Source organism: Otolemur garnettii, unplaced genomic scaffold (genome assembly GCF_000181295.1).
Source record: "Otolemur garnettii isolate 467f Iridium unplaced genomic scaffold, OtoGar3 scaffold00068, whole genome shotgun sequence".
Taxonomy (NCBI): domain Eukaryota; kingdom Metazoa; phylum Chordata; class Mammalia; order Primates; family Galagidae; genus Otolemur; species Otolemur garnettii.
The window spans coordinates 4,616,950-4,640,502 of record NW_003852463.1 but is presented as its reverse complement, the minus strand read 5'-3'; the positions used below and the strand labels follow the sequence as shown (position 1 = coordinate 4,640,502).

General features: G+C 38.6%; 1 protein-coding gene across 3 annotated transcripts in view; it reads left to right on the top strand.

Moving 5' to 3' along the window:
* Positions 1-23,553, top strand: part of ZNF638 (zinc finger protein 638) — a 113,792-nt gene that overhangs the window by 12,128 nt on the left and 78,111 nt on the right. The window contains exons 2-3 of one of the 3 annotated variants that reach the window (XM_003793426.3): positions 12,980-14,498; positions 19,430-19,491. In XM_003793426.3, the coding sequence (XP_003793474.1) occupies positions 13,182-14,498; positions 19,430-19,491 (1,379 nt within the window). In that variant the 5' untranslated portion in view covers positions 12,980-13,181. Of the gene's footprint in view, positions 1-12,163; positions 14,499-19,429; positions 19,492-23,553 lie in introns of those variants that run through there. The other 2 variants (XM_023515264.1, XM_023515265.1) reach the window with 2 other exon arrangements.

The following is a 23,553-nucleotide window of genomic DNA, read 5'->3' as shown; positions in this document are numbered from 1 at the left end:
CTCCCAAGTAGCTGGGACCACAGGCGCCCGCCACAAAGCCTGGCTATTTTTTGGTTGCAGCCATCATTGTTGCTTGGTGAGCCGGGGCTGGATTCGAACCCACCACCTTAGGTGTATGTGGCTGGCGCCTTAGCCGCTTAAGCCACAGGCGCCGAGCCTCATAACCTAGTTCTTAATCAGAGGTTTCTTATTATGAACCTTTTGCTCGTTTTGCTTAATATTATTACTTTGTTAATTTTTTAAGTTAATTTTTCCACCAAAAGGTAGAATGAGGCTTGGCACCTATAGTGCAGTGGTTATCGCACCAGCCACGTATACCAAGGCTGGTGGGTTTGAACCCAGCCCAGGCCAGCTAAACAACGACAACTGTAACAAGAAAATAGCCCGGTGTTGTGATGGGCCCTTGTAGTCCCAGCTACTTGGGAGGCTGAGGCAAGAGAATCACTTAAACCCAGGAGTTTGAGGTTGCTGTGAGCTGTGAAGCCACAGCACCCTACTGAGGGTGACATAGTGAGACTCCTTTTCCAAAAAGAAAAAGTAGAGTGAAACAGACATTGAAATAAACAACTGTTTAATATTTAAAAGTCAGGTGGAGGCCAGATGTGGTGACTCAGTACTGTAATCCTAGCACTTTGGGAGCTAAGGTGGGAGGATTGCTTGAGGCCAGGAATTTGAGACCAGCTTGAGCAACATTTCAATACCCCATTGTCTTTACCAAAAAAAAATTTAGTTGGGCTTAGTGGCAAACTTTTGTAGTCTGAGGCTGAGGCAGGAAGATCACTTGAGCCCTGGAGTTTGAGGCTGTAGTGAGCTATGATGATGCCACTGCATTCTATTCTGGGCAATAGACTGATACCCCGTCTCAAACAACAAAAAATCAAGGGTCTATGGAATAATTCAAATGAGATTTTAAGGCTTAAATCAAATCTGAGGGCGGCGCCTGTGGGTCAGTGAGTAGAGCGCGCCAGCCCAATATACAAAGGGTGGTAGGTTCAAACCCGGCCCCGCCCATACTGCAACAAAAAAATAGCCAGGTGTTGTGACAGGTGCTGGAAGTCCCACCTACTCGGAGGCTGAGGCAGGAGAATGGCCTAAGCCCAGGAGTTGGAGGTTGCTGTGAGCTGTGACGTAATAGCACTCTATTGAGGGTGATAAAGTGAGATTCTGTCTCTACAAAAAAAGATTAGGGTGGTGCCTGTGGCTCAAAGGAGTAGGGCACTGACCCCATATGCTGGAGGTGGTGGGTTCAAGCCCAGCCCTGGCCATAAACTGTAAAAAAAAAGAAAGGCAGCGCCTGCGGCTCAGTTAGTAGGGCGCCAGCCCCATATACCGAGGGTGGTGGGTTCAAACCTGGCCTTGGCTGAACTGCAACCAAAAAATAGCCGGGCGTTGTGCCAGGCGCCTATGGTCCTCGGGAGGCTGAGGCAAGAGAATTGCTTAAGCCTGGGAGTTGAAGGTTGCTGTGAGCTGTGTGACGCCATGGCACCCTACCAAGAGCAACAAAATGAGACTCTGTCTCTACAAAAAAAAAGACTGAAATCTGAATTTATTATTTATGCACTGCTTATTAATCATAACAAATTAGCTGATTTTGGTTTCTGTTAGACCTTGGTATGATAATGTTGGATTAAACTGAGAAGAATGTAGCCATCTGCAGTAACTCATGTTGGTGTTTTGCTCCTTCCCCTTTTTATTTGATTAAAAATGTCACACCTAATATTTAGCGCTTAACTTTTTATTTTAGAAAATTTCAAACATGTAAAAAGAACAAAGGAAAGGCAGTAAATCCTGCGACCCACCATCGCTCAACTTCTATAATATTATTAGTCTTGCTTCATCAAATTCCCCTGCTCCCATCCCTTATCCCCCTCCCCCCTTAAATTAAAGAAAATCCCAAATGTTATTTCACTTAAGAACTTGAGTCTGTAACATTTGTCTCTGTCAGTTTATCTCTGAATCTGTATAGATAACTATAGGTTTGAAGTTTATAAAAGCCAAGAAAAAGGTATTAGTGACAGAATGAATTGGAATAAAGGCCAGCTGTGCTGTAGAGTGATGAAATAGAGATTATAATAGGATGGTGCTGGTGAGAGGAGAAAAAGAAAGTACATGTAAGAAGTATTGACAGGAATACATAGAATTTTATAATTAGTTAGAAATGGAGAATAAAATTTGTTTTAACCTTGGTGACCAAGGAAATTGGTGTAGAGAGCAGAGGATTGAGAATGGATAGGTTTCGGAGAAAATTGAAAAACCACTAAAAACAGTAACCTGATGGTTGGCATAAGGAACGTAGGTTCCTAACAAATTTTTTTTGCTTGTGTCTGTAGATAATTTTATAAGATAGTCTTGAAGTTATAGAAAATTTGAATATTTTAACTGAGGCTAATCTGGCCCAGAATTCTATAGTTTTATCAGAAGTAGAGTTAAAAGTTGATAATTTATTTTTGTCAGTCTAGCACAACTATCTTCATAGTTTTTTATTCAGACACTTTATCCAAGTTAGTTTAAATCCCCCCCCCCCCCGTTTTTGGCCGGAGCTGGGTTTGAACCCGCCACCTCCAGCATATGGGGCTGGTGCCCTACTCCTTTGAGCCACAGGCACTGCCCAGTTTAATTTTTTATTCATTTATTTTTTTGAGACAGAGTCTCAAGCTGTTGCCCTGGGTAGAGTGCTGTGGTGTCATAGCTCACAGCACCCTCCAACTCCTGGGCTCAAGCAAGTCTCCTGCCTCAGCCTCCCAAGTAGCTGGGATCACAGGCGCCCACCACAACGCTCGGCTATTTTTTGGTTGCAGCCATCGTCGTCTGGTGGCCCAGGCTGGATTTGAACCTACCACCTTAGGTGTATGTGGCTGGCACCTTAGCCACTTGAGCCACAGGCTCTGAGCTAGTTTTTCTACTTTCAATGGAGATTTAATGGGTTTTCCTTTTTGCTCAGGCTGGTCTCAAACCCGTAAGCTAAAGCTATCCACCCGCCTCTGCTTCCCAGAGCATTGGGATTACAGGTGTGAGCCACTGCACCCAGGCCTAGAAACTTTATCCAAGTTAGTTTAAATTTTTGGAAATTTGATAAACATGTTTAATAAGACCTTGTTATTTGATAACTCATTTCTCCATTTCCCTCAAAACTGTCGAAGATATCCACAAACCTCAAGCATTAATTACCTCTTCACCCATCCTTTTCTGATACTTCAGCATTGTTATTAAACTGACAAACCATACGGCATTTGATTTTCTTGTTAAATTGTTTATTGGCTGTAGGAATGATACTGTGTCTGGTTTGAAACTCCAGGAGCTATCATAGTGACTGTTAGGTTCTCAAAAAATGTTTAATAAATTGAATAAGTGATTCTGAACTCATTCCACTAAAATCAAAAAGGGGGAAAAGAGGAGTCTACTGTGATACATCTCCTCACCCCATCCCCTATGATAGGATTTAGACTCTTCTAAGAAGGAATTTCCTGATCTACTGTCATTGCCTCTTAAGTGCTCTTCTCTGCTAAAAAAAGGATAAAAACAACAAAAATCAACATTTAGCAAACCTGAGATGTATAGAAGTGATGATAGTAGAAAAAGCATCAGGCTTGTAGCAGTGTTGGAGAGCCAATAGCTAAAAATTGGATGGGGAGAAGAGAGGTTATTACCATAACTACATAAATTTAGGTCTTGAAGGCCTAATTCTGAAATCCACAAACAGATTTTTTTTTCTTTTTTTTGAGGCAGAGTCTCACTATGTTGCCCTAGGTAGAGTACTATGGCATCACAGCTCACAGCAACCTCAAACTCTTGAGCTTAAGGGATTCTCTTGTCTCAGCCTCCCAAGTAGCTGGGATTACAAGGCATCTGCCACAACGCCTGGCTAGTTTTTTGTTGCAGTTGTCATTGTTGCTTAGCTGGCTTGGGCCAGATTCAAACCCACCAGGGGTGGGTGCACGTGGCTGGTACCATAACCACTGTGCTACGGGTGCCAAGCCAACCTAAATAGAATTCTTAACGTTTTTGGGTCATAGGTCTCTTTTTTTTGAAGTGGAGGGAGAGGCAGAATCTCACTTTGTCCTCCTCGGAGGAGTGCTGTGGCATCATAGCTCACAGCAACCTCAAACTCCTGGGTTTAAGCAATTCTCTTGCCTTAGCCTCCCATGTAGCTGGGACTATAGGCGCTTGCCACAAAAGCCCAGCTATTTTTTGTTGTTGTCATTGTTGTTTTAACAGGCCCAGGCTGTATTTGAACCCACCAGCCCCCGTGCATGTAGCTGCCACCGTAATCATTGAGCTGTGGGTGCTGAGCTGGATCATAGGTCTTTTTGAAAATTGGACGACTGGGTGGTGCCTGTGGCTCAAAAGGGTAGAGTGCCGGTCCCGTATGCTGGAGGTGGTGGGTTCAAACCCAGCCCCAGCCAAAAACTGCAAAAAATAAATAAATAAATAAATAAAACCAACTCACTTTCATTTAAAAAAGAAAATTGGACAACAGATTCTTACATTTTGAATTTACTGTTTTCTCCCTCCCCCTGCCAAACAGTCTCCCAAATACTTGTATGTTGTATTGTTTCGGTTCTCAACCTTCTAATGCTACAGTTCTTTAATACAGTTCTTGTGGGTCCTGATCCACAGGTTGAGAACCGCTGCTCTAAATTCTGAAGTTTTCAACTCAGAAGTTTTCTTATCTTTTCTGTGCAGTTCCTGATTCTTTCTAATTATTAAAATCTTTTTAGTGTATTACTACTCCCTTCTTTGAGGAGGATACTTTCCAAGACCCTGAGTGGGTGCTTGAAGCCTTGCATAGTACCAAAGTGTACATATATTATGTTTTTCTCTATGCATATATAATTGAATTAATAAATTAGGCACAGTAAGAGATTAACAAAAATAAAATAGAATTATTATAATAGCATGCTGTAATAAAATTTAGGTAAACAACGTCTCTCAAAACCCATATTGTTGATTATACATTAAGAAACTGGGTAAGGGGAGATGCCGTACTGTGGCCCATGCTCTGGGTCTATAAAAATTCTTTTAGAACCTCAGTTGAGGCTTGGTGCCTGTGGCTTAAGTGGCTAAGGCACCAGCCATATACACCTGAGCTGGCGGGTTCTAATCCAGCCCTGACCCGCCAAACAACAATGATGGCTGCAACCAAAAAATTGCTGGGCCTTGTGGTGAGTGCCTGTGATCCCAGCTATTTGGGAGGCAGGGGCAGGAGACTTGGTTGAGCCCAGGAATTGGAGGTTGCTATGAGCTGTGATGCCACAGCACTCTATCCAGGGTGACAGCTTGAGGCTCTGTCTCAAAAAAAATAAAATAGAGAACCACAGTTGATATTTTAATTTCAGACTTTAATTTCACTCCCTAGGGCAGTGAATGCTACATATGCCATAGTTGGAGAAATAAGAAAGATAGAAAACTCAATTCCCTCCTGAAGTATGTAGTAAAAGTATTCATTTTAAAAAACATTTAAATGGAAATGTAGAGGATTACTTTCTCACACATTAGGAAACTCAGTCATCCAGAAAATGGCATATTCTTTAATGTTTATTGATAGTATACCAAACATTTATCCTGAGTATCTGGCTATCACTTGTCATCTCCATTGTGTACAATCTATTATGTTTAACAATATTTAAAAATTGTCATATCAGTGAATACCATCCTTGGTGAAACCTCTTTGGTTTCTTGTAATAGAATTTTGAAGTACCTGTGGCTCTATTAACGTTTCCTATTTTGAGGTTAAAAACCAACTTGACTTTGTATTATACAGGGATAATAGTAATACTGTTCACATATCTACATAATTCATCTATACCCAGCATTTTATTGATTTTTTTTTTAATATAGACAGTGTCTCACTTTATCGCCCTTGGTAGAGTGCTGTGGTGTCACAGCTCACAGCAACCTCCAACTCCTGGGCTTAGGTGATTCTTCTTGACCCACCCTCCCAAGTAGCTGGGACTACAGCTGCCCCTCACAATGCCTGGCCATTTTTTTGTTGCAATTTGGCTGGGCCATGTTTGAACCCGCCACTCTCGGTATATGGGGCTGGGCCCTACCCACTGAGCCACAGGCGCTGCCCTTATTGATTTTTTTTTGTGTGTGTGTGTGTGTGTTAATTTTTAAAAGTGAAAACAACTTGAAGGTTTTTTTTTTTTTTTTGTGGAGACTGAGTCTCACTTTATTGCCTTCCGTAGGTAGAGTCACACAGCTCAAAGCAACCTCCAGCTCCTGGGCTTAGAGGATTCTCTTGCCTCAGCCTCCCAAGTAGCTGAGACTACAGGTGCCTGCCACAACGCCCAGCTATTTTTTTGTTGCAATTCGGCTGGGGCTGGGTTTTAGTCCACCACCCTTGGTATGTGGAGCCAGTACCCTACCAGCTGAGCCACTGGCGCCACCCCTGAAGGTTTGTTTTTTTACTCAGTGGTATGAGTAATGGCATATCTTATGGCATTCCTTCCAGGGATGCATTCTCACTTGTAGCAGAAAACACAGTTATAGGGTGGTGCCTGTGGCTCAAAGGGGTAGGGCGCCGGCCCCATATGCCAGGGATGGTGGGTTCAAACCCAGTCCTGGCCAAAACCTAAAAAGAAAAAAGAAAGCACAGTTATACTGTATAGTTTTTTCAACCTATTTACAGTCTTTATGGAAACTCTTAATTGCAGAGATGTGAAAATGGAAACTTGCCGGAGATTTCTAACTATATATTTTATCATTTTGTTTTCTCTCATTCTTTTAAGACATTGGCTTCATCTAAAAGGGAAATGTTGGTTGGCTTTATGTAGGAAGGAATTTGTTCTGGTTTAATAATTCGTCCTTCCCTACCTAGAACAGTGATGTCAGTAATTACTTGTAGGAATAACAGCTTGGGTTTGAAGGTACTCTGATAGATTTATTGGTAAAAAGATTGTTTCTCTAAATATTTTAGGAGTACCTAGTTGTTTCTTTTTTTTGCAGTTTTTGGCTGGGGCTGGGTTTAAACCCGCCACCTCTGGCATATGGGGCCGCACCCTACTTCTTTGAGCCACAGGCGCTGCCCTACCGTATTTTTTTAATGTCTTTAATGGCCCGATATTTGATTTTGGAATTTTATTTCCTTGAATTGAGGAGGACATAAAAGTTAAACATCAAAGTAAAAGTGCTTATATGGGACTTGCCTGCCTTTAAGTTAGATTTGAAAAAATAAGACTTCAGAATTATATAATTGCAAAAGGAAAGTTTGTAATACCATATAATAGGAAGCTACAAATACAAGCATCCTTTTGGTGAAACAATTTATGTGGAGTGAATATAATAGCTGGAAGAGAGAAGACTAAACGGTAACTTTTTTTTTTTTGAGACAGAGTCTCACTGTGTTGCCCTTGGTAGAATGCAATGCTAAGGCATCACAGCTCACAGCCACCTCAAACTCTTGGGCTTAAGCAATTCTCCTGCCTCAGTCTCCCAAGGAGCCGGGACCATCGGCGCCCACCACAGTGCCTGGCTATTTTTTGTTACAGCTGTCGTTGTTGTTTCACTGGCTCCGTCTGGGTTTGAACCCGCCAGTCTTGGCATATGTGGCTGGTGCCATAACCACTATGCTATGGGTGCCATGAACTTTTTTAAATGATTAAAAATGTACTTGTCATTTCAAAAAATGAAAATTATGCAAATGAAATATGAATATACAGTAGTCTCCTTATGCACATTTTTTGCTTTTTGCATTTTCATTTATCTGAAATCAGTCACAGTCCAAAAGTAGGTGAGTACAGCATGATGAAATTTTGAGAGACCGCATCCGTATATTATATATTCTATTATTGTTAATCTCTTACTGTGACTCTCTAAGTTAAACTTTATCATAAGTATGTATTTATAGGAAAAAGTATTCATAGAGTTTAGTCTTATCCATGGTTTCAGATTGCCATCCGTTGGGGGTCTTGGAACATAATGCTCATGGGTAAAGGGTGTCTGCTGTACTCCTTAAATTTCATTTACAAGGAAAATACATTAGATTGCTTAAATATTTTTACCATTGAAGATATGTTATTTGGCATATAGATCATAGGCAGACTTACTATATATTTTTAAAAGTATGTGTTACTTCTTAACCAGTGCCAACATTGTGTGTAATGATTCAAATTTAAAATTTATGTAATTTTCTTTTTTTTTCTGAAACAGAGCCTCAAGCTGTCACCCTGGGTAGAATGCTGTGATATCACAGCTCATAGCAACCTCCAACTCTTTGGGCTTAAGCAATTCTCTTACCTCAGCCTCCCAAGCAGCTGGGACTACGGGTGTTCGGCTATTTTTTGTTTGCAGTTGTTATTGTTGGTCAGCAGACCCGGGCCAGGTTCAAACCAGCCATCCTAGGTGAGCTCTCTTGCTGACTGAGCTATGGACACTGCCAGTTCATGTAATTTTTATTGGAATTCTATTAGAGCTGTGGACAGCTGAACAAAAGTAAAGTAATTGATCACAATTATTCTTTTAATAATTTCTTTCTTTCTTTGTTTTTTTTTTTTTTTTGAAACAAGAGTTTCACATCATTACCCTTGGTAGAGTGTGTGACATCATAGCTCACAGCAACCTCAAATTTTTGGGCTCCAGTGCCCACCACAAATTTTGGGCTCCAGTGCCCACCACAACACCTTATTTTTATTTATTTATTTATTTTTAAGAGACGGGATCTTGCACTTGCTCAAGTTGGTCTCGAACTTGTGAGCTCAACCTATCTACCTGCCTTGGCCTCTCAGAGTGCTAGGATTACAGGCGTGAGCCTCTGCGTCTGGCCAACGATACTGTTTTGATGAAGTGTTTTGTCTGAAACTTCTCTACCAGGATTACAAAAGATAACTTTTTTTTTAGAGACACAGTCTCACTGTCTTGCCCTCAGTAGAGTGCTGTGGCATCACAGCTCACAGCAAGCTCCAACTTCTGGGCATAAGGTGGATTCTCTTGCCTCAGCCTCCTGAGTAGCTGGGACCACAGGCGCCCGCCACAACACCGGCTATTTTTTTGTTGTAGTTTGGCCAAGGCTGAGTTCGAACCCACCAGCCTAAGTATATAGGGCCAGTGCCCTACCCACTGAGCCACAGATGCTGCCCATGGCCTTGTAATTCTTTTCATGTGAATTACAGATCATTCTATAAAAGACTGATTTTCTTTTCAGGGCTTATACTCAGTGGCTATACACTGATAGTGCTCTGCCATTTATTAAAAGGTAGAAGTTGTTCTGCCCTGATTAGTAAGCAGCTGCTCCTCCAAGGGTAAATCCCTATATTCCCACACTCTTTTGGTCTTTCCTCTAGAGCTGCTGCATCATTTCTTTGTTATGTTACAGCAACTAAGAGCTTAAGGAGGGTGGAGAAAGTAGGGGCTCAGAATTCTGCTTCTACACAGTAAGGCAGATATAGTCTACTTATTCATTGCTTGTGTTTTCACCAGTTACTAGTATTTCAGACAGCATCCTTGAGTATATGCATAAGAAAAACTCCAGTTTGGGAAGTGAAAAATGATAAACAGCAGGGCTTCTCAGAGCCTTTAATATTCTAACAGGCATTATGTGCTTCTGAGAGGCAAGTCCAGTGCATTTCAAACTTTCTTGACCAGAGAACTTGTTAGTAGAATACTAGTCTTAGAGGATACTAGTATTCTGGAGAATATAGTATGCAAAAAAGGCTGCTGCTTACATTCTATAAATGTATACATGTGTCAGTGTGAGGTAATGCTAGGCATATTATGAATTACTTGGGCAGATTTTTACCTTTAATGACTTTAAAATATAGATAATTCTCACTTGTAAATGCTTGTTCACGTTTACTTATTAGATGACTCTGATTGAAATCTGTTGCTTTTTTTTGTTTTATTTTGGGGAAGAAACAATATTTGGAAGAGCTTGTATTGGGGAAGGTATAAAGAGGAGTCTTCACCAAATTGGGAAAATAGTTAAGAAAGGGTTTGATTAAGTAGATAACAAACTGCTTACATAAGCAATGATTGTTTTTTAGGATTGGGAGGAGACAAAGTTCTTGGAACTAATTATGTAGAAAGTAGGCTGATTATTTATATAATTCATGAATGTTTAAAAAGACGAGGAGCTTATTATAAGTGAACATTTTTTTATGGAGAAATTGGGTATTGCTTTTCCGTAAGGTGTGTCTGCTGCTGGTGTCTGGTGAATCAAAAACTGATGGATGTCATTTTGATTGAATTTTTGTGTTACATTCTAATTTGAAAATTAATAATCTGCATGTTAATAATTAGCACTTTGGATCAGATGGTTCAAATAGTTCAGCAAATACTTGAAAGTTTTTTGAGTAGAAATAGAGTTTATATGCTTGGGAAATAAACTTAAGGAACATATACTTTGAGTTGACACTTACATTTTGTTTTTGAGACAAAGTTTTGGTCTGTTTCCCTTGCTAGAGTGTAATGGCATCATCACAGTTTACTATAGCCTCAAAACACCTGGGCTCAAGCAGTTCTTCTGCCTCACCCTCCCAAGTAGCTGGGACTACCGGTGCACACCACTACTCTTGGCTCTTTTTTTCTGTTTTCTTGTAGAGGTCAGTCTCATTCTTGCTCAAGCTGGTCTTGAACTCCTCACCTCAAGTGTTCCTTGCATCTCAGCCTTTGGCCTCAGCATTCCTGAGTGCTAGGATTATAGTTTTGAGCTATCATGCCTAGCCGGACACCAGATGATTGAAAAAGACCATGTCTATGAACATACACACAAAAGATAGTAAAAGTTATAAGCCCCCAAGCAATAAATAAGAAAGATTGTTAGAAGACTCACTCTAAGCCTTGGTGGTCAAGGGAGGTTTAATGGAGGTTGACCGTGAAGGATGAGGAAAGTCAAATAAGTCAACATCCAGGGCAAGGTTGTTTTGTTTGTTTTTGATTGGAAGAGATGACGGAGTTGGGAAGACAAAAGTAGATACAGAGGCATTGCTGGAATATGTGATAAAATGAGAAAGGTAGAGATTGACTAGGTTGGTTGGACCTTAAATATAAGCATGAGAAATAAAGGGAATGGGGGCGGTGCCTGAAGCTCAGTGGGTAGAATGCTGGCCTCATACACCCAGGCTGGTGGATTCAAACCTGGCCTGGGCCAGCTAAACAACAATGACAACTGCAACGACAACAACAACAAAAATAGCCAGGTATTGGTGGTGGGTGCCTATAGTCCCAGCCACTTGGGAGGCTGAGGCAAGAACATCACTTAAGTCTTAAGAGTTTGTGGTTACTGTGAGCTGTGACACCATGGTACTCTACTGAAGGTGACATACTGAGACTCTTGTCTTTTTTTTTTTTTGAGACAGAGCCTCAAGCTGTCCCCCTGGGTAGCGTGCCGTGGCATTACAGCTCACAGCAACCTCCAACTCCTGGGCTCAAGCGAGTCTCCTGCCTCTGCCTCCCAAGTAGCTGGGACCACAGGCGCCCGTCACAACGACTGGCTATTTTTTGGTTGCAGCCGTCATTGTTGTTTGGCGGGTCCGGGCTGGGGATTCGAACCCGCCATCTTAGCCTTAGCCGGTTGAGCTATAGGCGCCGAGCCGAGACTCTTGTCTTGAAAAAAAAAAGAAAAAGAAAAAAAGGGAATGAAATGCTCTTGAATTTTTGAACAGGGGAATGGTATGGTAAAAATGTCGTTTTGTAAAGGTTTAATATGGCAACAACATGCAAAATAGTTGGAAGAAAGTGTGTTAACCAAATAAATCCCATTTTCCAGCAAAAATAACATTTCACAAAGATTAGGTAAGGAAAAATATAGTAATGGGAGAAATGACAGCTTCAATCAGAAATTGTTGATTAAGAAATAGGATCCATAGTGTGGATTTTGTTAACAAACATATGTCTCTCAAGTCATCACACTTCCCATGCTACATTTCTATCAACTGATAGGAAACACAGTTCTTCTAACTGGAAGAGAGAAAGCAAGTTGTGTGGCTGCTGACCTTGGTCCTGAATGCTAGCTAAGTTACTTTCTGAGAAATGAGTTAGAGTGGGTAGTGCTGCACTCTGATGGGCTGGTCAGCAGTTGTAACTAATATAATGGCCGGAAACTAAGATACTCTTACTTATATCTATTAGTGGTTGAGAGCATAGATTATGGGGCCAGATTACCTTGAGTGCAAATCTCAACATGACTTCTTTATAAATTACTTAATTTCTCTGTGCCTTAGTGTCCTCTTCTGTAAAATTGTACGTATCTCGGGTGGTTGTGAGAATTAAATGACTCAATTCATGTAAAGTTCTTAATAGTAAAAGACACAGACAGAGCTCTATAAAATTAATCATTATTAAGATCCATATGTGTTTGCCTATATTCTACCTATGGTGAGAATCCAAGGGAAGGGTTACCGGTTTTGTTACATGTTATGTTGTATGTTATAACTAATTACATGCTATCATATACTCTTTGTCAGACTCTGTTGTTAAGTAATTGATGACAAATTATCTTAGAAGAAACAATTAATAATGGGAACATAAGTTTAATTGCCATGTAGACTTTATTAGATGTGAAAGCTGACTCCAAGGAAGACTATCTTAGAGGAATGGGTGTTAGAGGATTTAATGCTTACAGTTTGTATTTTCATCGTTTGGATGTTTGAAACCATACATATATATTGTGTGCATACATTTCCAAGTATTTTAATGCCTTCATCTTTTTTTCCAGTATTAAAGCGTGAAATAAATCCCCAGTGTTTTCCAAGATTATTTAAGAGGAGTTGTAATTACTGATCAGCACCTAGAACAGCATCCATTTCAACACAGTATACATGAAAACTGGCTTGAGATTTGGGGTTTGTGTTCTGGATTCAGGAAAGAGAAGATGAAAAAGTTTTGGGGGAAATTTAAAATTCTCGTAAGCTTTTACTCTAAAAGTATATGGAATTCAGAATGGTTTCGTGGCTTTATTTCAAAATGTTTTACACTGGCTGTAGAACCCACTTATGAAGTAGTTTGAGTTAAAATGATCTAATATTTGTGTTTTAACTTTCAGCTTTGTGTTATTCTTGGAAAATTTCGCACCACTTGTGAATTCCTTGAACCTGGGCATTGCAAACCCACTTCTCTTGTGCCCATCTCCTTTGCACTTTGCTCAGATTAAGACTCAGTTGGCGCTTCAGCAGCTGAATGCCGTTGCCTCACATGGTTCAACACCACCTTACACTTTGTTAAATCAGGCTTTCTTGAAAATAGCCATGTCAAGACCCAGGTTTAATCCTCGAGGAGACTTTCCACTTCAAAGGCCACGAGCACCTAACCCTTCTGGGATGAGGCCTCCAGGACCATTTATGAGGCCTGGATCTATGGGTCTTCCAAGATTTTACCCAGCAGGGAGAGCCCGTGGAATTCCACACAGATTTATTGGCCATGAATCTTATCAGAACATGGGACCACAGAGAATGAATGTTCAGGTAACTCAACACCGAACTGATCCAAGATTGACCAAAGAAAAGTTGGATTTTCATGAAGCACAACAAAAGAAGGGGAAGCCTCATGCTAGCCGGTGGGATGATGAGCCTCACATACCTGCATCAGTGGGAGTGAAACAGAGTTCTCTAACACAGGTTACAGAGCAGAGTCCTAAAGTACAGAGCCGCTATACAAAAGAGAGTGCCTCAAGTATCCTAGCAAGTTTTGGATTATCTAATGAAGATTTAGAAGAACTTAGTCGCTATCCTGATGAACAGCTAACTCCTGAAAATATGCCGTTAATTTTGAGGGATATAAGAATGCGAAAAATGGGGCGCCGATTACCTAATTTACCTTCTCAGAGCAGAAATAAAGAAATGCTTGGTAGTGAAGCAGTTTCAAGTAATGTAATTGATTATGGGCATGCAAGTAAATATGGCTACACAGAAGATCCACTTGAAGTACGTATTTATGATCCTGAAATCCCAACTGATGAGGTCAAGGATGAATTTCGGTCACAGCAGAGCATTTCTGCATCTGTTCCCACTCCAGATGTGTTATGTAATTCTATGTTTCCTGTTGAAGATGTATTTCGCCAGATGGACTTCCCTAGTGAGTCCTCAAATAACCAGTCTTTTTTTCCAGTTGAGAGTGGAACCAAGATGTCAGGCTTACACATTTCAGGAGGACAGTCAGTCCTTGAACCTGTAAAATCTGTTGGCCAGGCTATTAGCCAAACAGTTAGCCAGACAATGAGTCAGTCTCTGATTCCTCCATCTATGAACCAGCAGCCCTTTTCATCTGAATTAATTCCAACTGTAAACCAACAAGAACGAATCCCGCATGAACCTGTGATTAATTCTTCTAATGTACATGTTGGATCAAGAGGAGGTAAAAAGAATTACCAGTCAGAGACTGACATTCCCATTCAGTCTCCCTTTGGTATTGTGAAAGCATCATGGCTTCCGAAGTTTTCACATGCTGATGCCCAGAAGATGAAGAGACTTCCGACCCCTTCTATGATGAATGATTATTATGCAGCGTCTCCAAGAATATTTCCACATTTGTGTTCTCTGTGTAACGTAGAATGTAGTCATTTGAAGGTGAGTGTTTTTAAAGATCACTGTACAATGATGCTCAGCGCCCAAGTTTTTGATAAATTCTCATGTATGCTGGTTAACTAGATTTAAGGAAATGGCAGAAATTAATTTTGTTTGTAACCTCATCACTTAGTTGTAATCCTAAGTAGCCCTGGCCTTAGTACTGAATTGTTAGGCTTTCTGTATTCCTATGACTAGGTATGCCACATAGTTTGTCCATTTATTTTGAACCAATTACCCCACTTATGCAACATAAAATTTATATAATATAAAACTGTGTACTTACAATGTCATAAGGAATCACCTTTCTCTAAATAAGAGGGTCTGTTAGTATAATAATATAAAAAGTTAGTATAATTCATTTGTACTGTGCACTTTTAATAGACTTTATTATAGCCTTGCCCTGTCTATCTGTCTGGAGCTAAAGACAGTTAATGTTGATTCAAATATTTTCCAACTTTATATAGATTAGTGGTTTTTTAGTATTTCTTGAGAAGAAGCTTAATAAAATCAGTTCATAGCAAAATTGAGTCAAAATTACTTTGGGATCAGCTATGGGCTCAGAAAATAGAATGTAAAATGATAGAAATTTGGAAAGAAAAATTTTTAAAAGATAAAGATGATTTAGATATTTTCATAGTATAGTTAAAAGGAGATATTTTGCAGAGGTGCTAAGGATAGTCTAATGTAGAACGTATTTGATAGTAATCATTGGTAGATTTGAGCAGGAATTTTCAAGTAAGTCTTATGTGTATTTTGAAATCAATGTTTCCTATATTTACTAATGTGATTTAGAGGTTGTAAGTCAGGAGTGAATGTACCCTGCGGATGGAAGCTTCAATTCAAGGTCATAACCTTGAATTGGTTGTATACTTTGAATAGGCCTAAGAAATCTATAGATGTTAATACTCTTTTTGTTTTCCTCTTTCTGTTGCTGCCCTTTTATTCTCTTTTTATTATCCATTTACCAGGTTTCAGTCAAGAATCTGATAACTAGATCTGATGCTATTGTCTTAAGGTTAACTCCAGCAAAAGAAAGCAACATTCTATCCAATTTTAGCCAGATTTGCTGAATTCTAATAATCATTGCCTTATCCTATCAAAAGGGATGGCAAATGAAAAAGAATAATTCACAGCTCTTAGTTGTAATCTGTAAGTAGCCCCCTAAGTACTGAATTGAGTATTAAGCTCTCTGTATTCCTATGACTGAACATATCACATTATTTTTCCATTTATGTTGAACTTTTAATTAATTATGATGAATCCAAAAGTACGTATCTTAAAAGAATTTGGGGCTTGGCATGGTAGCTTATGCCTATAATTCCAGCACTCTGGGAGGCCAAGGTGGGGGAGGTTTACTTGAGGCCAAGAGTTGGAGACCAGCCTGGGCAACATAGCAAGACCTTCATCTCTACAAAAAAGAAAAGAAATTTAGTTAGGTTGTAGTGTAGTCATACCTCCTTGGGAGGCTAAGGCAGGAGGATTGCTTGAGCCCAGGAGTTTGAGACCACAGTGTGCTATAATCATGCCACTGTACTCCAGCCTGGGTGACAGAATAAGACGCTGTCTCAAAGAAGTTTTTATTCTGTAGAGTAGAACAGTAAAATACATTTAGTATGTATTTATGGGTATCAACTTTTATACTTGACTCTGTTAAGTACTAGAGTGGAAATGAAGTACTGTCTAAAATGCAGGAGAAAATTATGTACTCAAGGAATTTTTGAAAGCTAGAAGGCAGCATATGGTTTGGTGATTTAATTTGGTTAAGCTGTAGGGAAGAGATATTTAATATTTCTATCTTCATTTCAAGTTTGTATCAGTTAAACCAGTCTTCTCAATTTACCAATACCATTATGTATCTAGAAATACATGATTATAAAAAGAAGTATAAATATGCTGTCTGATATCAAAAGACTTATAGTTTAGTTCAGTGGTTCTCAACTTTCCTAATACCACAGCCCTTTAATACAGTTCCTATGGGTCATGACCCATAGGTTGAGAACTGCTGGTCTAGTTGGGCTGGAATGATCTGAAAGAGAAGACTTTATAGAGTAGATTGAAGATGAAGAGGCTTTTAGATGTTCCTATACACATGTAAAGGGGAGCAAAGGTGACATTCCAGATATGAGCAGACACATACAAAGAAGCAAAGGTCCTGAAAGAAGGCTACATTGTACTGTAGTAGGAGGCAGTTGGGGGAAAGAGTGATGAGCGTAGTATAAGTATAAAGGGCCTTGAAAAGCTAGCCTAGGAGTTTAGACTTAAAGTGAGAGGTATTGGTAAGTGAATTAAGTTTCTTTTTATTACAGTGATATGTTGAAAGTGTATATTCCAGGGACATCTGACTAAAGTGTGCAGGGTTAATAGGAATGAAAAGAGATTGCTTAGGGCACCTAATTTGGAAGCTTCCCTTTTTATTCAGGAGCAAGGTGGTGAAAGCCTAGGTTAATAGGGTGGTGAAAGTAAAAACTTGAGTTGGGGAAATCATTTAGTGATCAAAAGAACTCAACAGAGATTTGCCATTAAAAAAAATAATATACCTTTTGAATAGTCAGACAACACAACAGAATGGGGCTCATCTAAGTAATGAATTCTTTACTACTAAATGGCCAAACGATAGGGATTTGAGAACATGGATTGAGATGGTACAAACTACCTCTCTTTGTTTCTATGATATATTTTGCTGTCTCCTAAATGTTTATCCATGTGACATAAGTATGTAGCCAATAAATATAAATTACTAATTGCAAACTTTTTCCTCTGGAGTAAATTTGACAATATTTATGTTCCCCACCTCTAAATCTTTAAAATGATAGCTTGAAGGTATACTTTGTGTAACAATGGACTGTAAAATCTATTTCCTTCATTGGGTTTTAGATTTTAGAGAAGAAACTTCTTGGTTTAGCAGCTCTGTTTTCTGACTATAATAATTTAGCTTGAGAAAGTACTAACCAACAAAATTTGAGGTAGTTGGAGGATTGAGAGTGAGTTGTAATATGCATAGATAGTTTCAGTTTCATTTTGGCTGTCTGCAGTCCTTGTAGCATCTGCTTAATAGGTTATCACTTTTTCTCTGGAAAGCTGGTGTTACTTTTTTTTTTTTTTTTTTTTTTTTTGAGACAGAGTCTCAAGCTGTTGCCCTGGATAGAGTGCTATGACATCACAGCTCACAGCGACCTCAAACTCTTAGGCTTAAGCAATTCTCTTGCCTCAGCCTCCTGAGTAGCTGGGACTACAGGCCCCCACCACAGTGCCCGGCTGTTTCTTGGTTGTAGTTGTCATTGTTTGACAGGTCTGGGCTGGATTCAAACCCACCAGCTCTGGTGTATGTGGCTGGCACCTTAGCTGCTTGAGTGAGCTACAGGCATCTCCCAAGCTAGTGTTACTTTTAGACCACTGTTAGATCTGAATACTGTTAAGTATAGAGTCTAGAAACTGGGGTAGCCTAGGTATACTTAACAGAGCTTAAAGCAAGTAGTGTCAGTGAATGAAGCAGGCCTGTTGAAAGACAGACAATTGCGTATATCTATGTTTAATTGAAGAGTATGTCTAAGTAGCATAGCCATCATCTTTAACTGATAGTTGTTGTAAGAATGATAATCCCATATAATTGTATCTACAGTTGTTGAAGGAAAAGCTGGAAATATGGATTTGGGGGTAAAATCTCTGGATTTTTAAATGTTGGCAACTTACTCAAATAAAACACTTTATGGTCCAAATAAATCATGCCCAACCTACTGCCTACCAGCGTGTCTGTTTAATGTCCAGGTAATGGGTTTAGCACTACTAGAGACTCTTAACTGCCAATCTCTTCTAGCTTTCTATTTGTATTACTGAGCAGGATATACAAACATCTTTTTTTCTGTCCACGAACACTTCCATGGCTTAATGAAATAGTTTAGCGTTTGTCATAACTTGTTGCTGAGTATAAATCAATGCTGAGTATTGCAAGTAGCATGCACTTACTTTCAGACAGTTCTTGACAAGAGAGAATCCAAAATTAGTGTGACCTGTGGTAACTTCTAGTTTATCTTCAGCAGCGACTTAAACTAAAATGTTTGTGAAAGGGGAACAAATAATATTTTCCTCAAGAGAAGTTTTAAAATATAGAATTGTTTAGTAAGTTTTCTGTCTTTTCAAATGCTGGAGGAACAATAAAATATTGAATAATATACATACTGCTTTTACCTAGTTGCTGACTTTTGAGGCTGTATCTTTGAAAACGTATTTTTTTTTTTAATCAGTTGTATCTTTTGGAACTATTTATGGGTACAGATTGTAATGTTAGGGCAGATTTATTTGTAAATGAAATAATGTATGAGAAAGCACTTGCTTAATTGTAAAGCTCTGCGGAATAATGTGCATTTGAAATGGTATTACTTTCCTTAAAATCTTGAAAATAAATTAGATTGATTACTTTTTCATATTTTTACTAATCTTACTAATCTAGTGAGTATCTTTTTGAGATGGTTACTGGCTTTTAAGGTACTATATTTTTGGTTGTTACTAGTTTGAATTTTAGAGATAGAAATCATTGAGACATTGTTCTTTGAAGATTCTGTTTCACAGGTACCATTTTATATATAGAATTTTTGGTGTTTTCTGGAGCATTTTATATTTCAGATAAGTTATTTTCTGATCCATATTTTTATTTTCTCCAAGTTTAATCAGTATATATTGATTCAAAATGAGTGTCAGTGGGTGTCACTTTTTGAAAAAATGTTTTCTATGCTAAAATATTTTAAATTGCAATGAGCAAGGTATGGTATTAAGTGCATTTTTTTGAGGCCTTTAATTTTTGTTTGCAGAAATTTTGTTGAGTAGCCAAATGCTATTTATAAATTTAATTTTTGAAAAAAAATCCTGTGTCATTTTAATGCAGTAGTCAACATTAGAAATATTCTAATTTCAACACTCTTCTCCTTTTACAATAGGATTGGATTCAGCATCAAAACACATCTACTCATATTGAGAGCTGTCGACAGTTACGTCAACAGTAAGAACATTTTTTTCTTTTTTATAGGTAGCAAATTTACAAAATACTTGATATTCAGATATAGCTGTTAAGTACCTTCAGACTGATACTGTGGAGAAAAACATTTTTAGAAAGCTATTGCCTATTTAAAATATTAATTTTGTAGAAGTATATTTAACATTTTTCCTGAAGAAGAGAGTTCAATATGATCTTTTCCTCTCTTTTCCTAACTGAATTCCCAGTAGGTAGACTTTTGATATCATTGATTCATGCTTTGCTGGCTTGCCTTCTCCAGATGGTTCATCTATTTTAGAACAAATATCCTTCCTTTTCTTATATCCACTCTTTTCGAAGGATAAATAACTAAAACCCAACAAAAGTAAACACATGCTTAATTTCAGATCTAAAGCTTTTCTCTGGCTTAGAACCTATTTCAGAATAGGTTAAATTAAGGGATTAGTAATAAGTTAGATGTCTTGGGTCCTCAACATTGATTCTTTGGTTTTTCCTTTTCCTTCTTTTAAGACAGAGCACTTGTGAAGGTTTCTTCTACTAGCCAGCAGTGAAAATTGTGATTTTAATATGTAGCATCCTTCTGTGCTCCTTAGCACAACATTAAATTGTGTTTCCCCTAGCATCATTAAACAGTTCCTAGTCACCAAACAGACAGTAACATATAATTTGAGTTGAGATTATTGTTTAAGACCCATCTGTTCATAAATGATAAACCTAAATCAAAATAGTTTTTAAAGCAAGAGAATTTATAAGCTCCTATAACAGAGAATCTTAAGGACTGGTTCTAGTTTCAGAAAGGGCTGGAGTGAATGCTCAAATAAAAATCAAAGTGTCAAGAATTGGTAGTTTCCTTTATAAATGCTGAAAAACATAGGTTACTGTAGGGAGGTGATTTGTTATCTGAATTGGATATGCCTTACAGCCACTATAAATAGAGAATTTCTCCTCAGCAACATTTCCTCAGGTACTTAATAGCCTGTCTTAATTTTTTTGAAGGTGAGAGGTTTAGGTGGGTGTGAGTTATTTGTTGGAGATAGTTATTCATGCTAGTAAGAGGATTCTACCTACATTAATTTAGTAGAGCAAATGGTATGTATATGCTTATTAAAGTCTCCTATGTAGTAAGCCTATTTTTTTATTTTTATGTACAAAGGACACTGGTTTTAAAGCATGTGCTTTCCATACATGCCACTTTAATGTTCTACTCTTTTTTTAAACCATTGCCTGTGTATTAGGGTTCTCCAGATAAAACACACACACACAGACACACACACACACATAGGCATACCACTTCATTTTGCTTTTTTTTTTTTGGTAGAGACAGAGTCTCACTGTATTGCCCTAGGTAGAGTGCCGTGGCATCCCACAGCTCACAGCAACGTCCAGCTCTTGGTCTTAGGTGATTCTCTTGCCTCAGCCTCCCGAGTAGCTGGGACTATAGGCGCTTGCCACAACGCCCCGGGCCGGCGCCCTACTCACTGAGTCACAGGCACTGCTGATCGTGATTTTTCCAATAGCATGTGTATTACTTCATGTTTCTTTGTCACATTTTGGTAATTCTCACAGTATTTTAAACTTACTGATTATTATATCTGGTCATTCAGTGATCTTTGTGACTTGCTGAAGGCTCAGATGATTGATCTTTAGCAGTTTTTAGCAGTATTTTTTAATTAATGTATGTACATTTTAAAACATGTAGTGTTTTCGACACTTAATAGACTTCAGTGTAGTATATATCTAACTTTTTTTTTTCTCTGAGACAGAGTCTCACTTTGTCGTCCCCAGTAGAGTGCTGTGGCCTCATAGTTCATAGCAACCTCAGACTCTTGGGCTCAAGCAATTCTCTTGCCTCAGCCTCCCGAGTAGCTGGGACTGCCGGTGCCCACCACAATGCCTAGCTATTTTTTAGAGACGGGGCCTCGCTTTAGCTCAGTCTGGTTTTGAACTCATGAGTTGAGGCTATCTGCCCGCTGCAGCCTCCCAGAGTGCTGGGATTACAGACGTGAGCCACCTTATCCAGCCTTACACCTAACTTCTATATGCACTGGGAAACCAGAAAATTTACATGACTTGTTTTGTTGAAATGATCTGGAGCGAAAACCACAATATGTCTGAGCTTTAGATATATATGAGAGAGAATTTGTTAGCAGAATTGGCTTGCATGGTTATGGAGGCTGAGAAATCCTATGAGATTCAAATTAACAACCTTGGGTATCTGCTGATAGTATGTACATCAGTCCAGATTTGAAAGCCTCAGAACCAAGGAAGCCAATGTTATAATTCTCAATTTGAGGCTGAAGACTAGAGTCCTAGGAGACAACTGATACAAGTCCCACAGACCAAAGGCTGATGTCGAAGGCATCAGATGAGAGAGGATTGTTCCCTTCTAGAAGAGAGAAAATCTTCCTTTCTGCCTATTTTTTCCTCTCTAGCCTCTGGCTGACAGAATGGTGCCTGCCACCTTTCCTCAGTACTTCCACTCACTCATATATCAATCTTCTCTGGAAACACCCTCACAGACCCAGAAACAATGTTTAATCAGCCATCTAGGAATCCTTCAGTCCAGTCAATTTGACACCTAAAATTAACCTTCATATTCAGGCTGCCTGCTCTTTTTTTTTTTTTAAACTTTAGAATTATGTGTGTTATTGTAAACTTGTTTTAATTGATGGTTTTTAGTGACATAAAAAGCAGTAAATTATTAACTTGAATATTTGACTAGCCAGAATATCCCACATATCCTAATAGTACCAACTAATAGAATTCTAAACATAAATGTGTGCTGTTGAGTAAATTCCTTTATGGCTTTTTCTTCTCTGCAAAAAAAATTGAAGTACTTGAGATCCTCATTCTTTGTTCTTCTATGCGGCAGTATTGTGTTATGTACCTTAATATATTTAGTCATTCCTCTACTGCTGTATATTTAGATTCTTATTGCTTTCTTGTATCTTATCAGCTCTTCTCTGTCTAGTTGGGCCTTTCTAGATTATGAACACAAGGGTAGTTGAGAAAAGATACAGTGCATGAGAATTTTAGTATTAGAAATAATTATACAGTGCTTACTGGGTGCTGAGTGTTATCTTAAGTACTTTACATAATTAATTTAATCTTCCACCCCTATGAGATTAAGTATAATGGTTATTCCTGATTTTATCATTGAGGAAATAGGCACAGAGGCAATTTTCCTACTATCATACAGCAAATATTGTAATTAACAACTAGTTTTTCTAGCTCATGATCTTTTGCTCTTTACAATTCCTTCAACTTCTTTATGGCTTAGAAAATTTTCAGAATAAAACATTATGGGGGGAAAGGGAGAAAAATCATTTATATATTCTTCATTCATATTCACTAGCTGTTCACATTTGCTATATTTATTTTGTGATATCATTATATATACCTTTGTTTCCTGAACTGTGTGAAAATAATTTCTGGCATTATGATACCTCATTCCTAAATTAAACACCTGTCTTCTAAGAATAAGGAAATTCTACGTAACCACAACACAACACACTTAAGATGATTAACAATAATTACATAATGCCTTCTAATATATAGGCCAAATTTACATTTTCCATCTTGTTTCCAGAATGTCTTTTGTAACTATCTTTGTCTGCCTCATCCGCATCCCTAATCCAGGATTCATACACGATTCATATATTGCAGACTATTCTAGAATAGCCTACTCTATGGTTTTTTCTTTTGCTTTAGGAGGCTGTTTTCATTATGTTGACTTTTTCTGGAACGTTGTCTTGTAGAATGTTTCATGTTCTGTACTTTTTCTGTTTGTTCTCTCAGCATTAAATTCAGTTAGAACATTTTTGTCAGAAATACTTAATAGGTAATTTATTGCATCACACTGGGACACAGATAATGTCGGTTACCTAAGTCCTTGCTCTTAACCATTTTGTTACACATGTACTACTATACTCCTATGTTAGGAGTATCATGCTTCTGAAACACATTTTGTTTTTTTATTAAATGGTAACTATGTACATTAATGCACTTCTGGGGTATAGTGTGGGGTTTTCACACACAATCTGAAACATTTCCATCAAACTGGTTAAC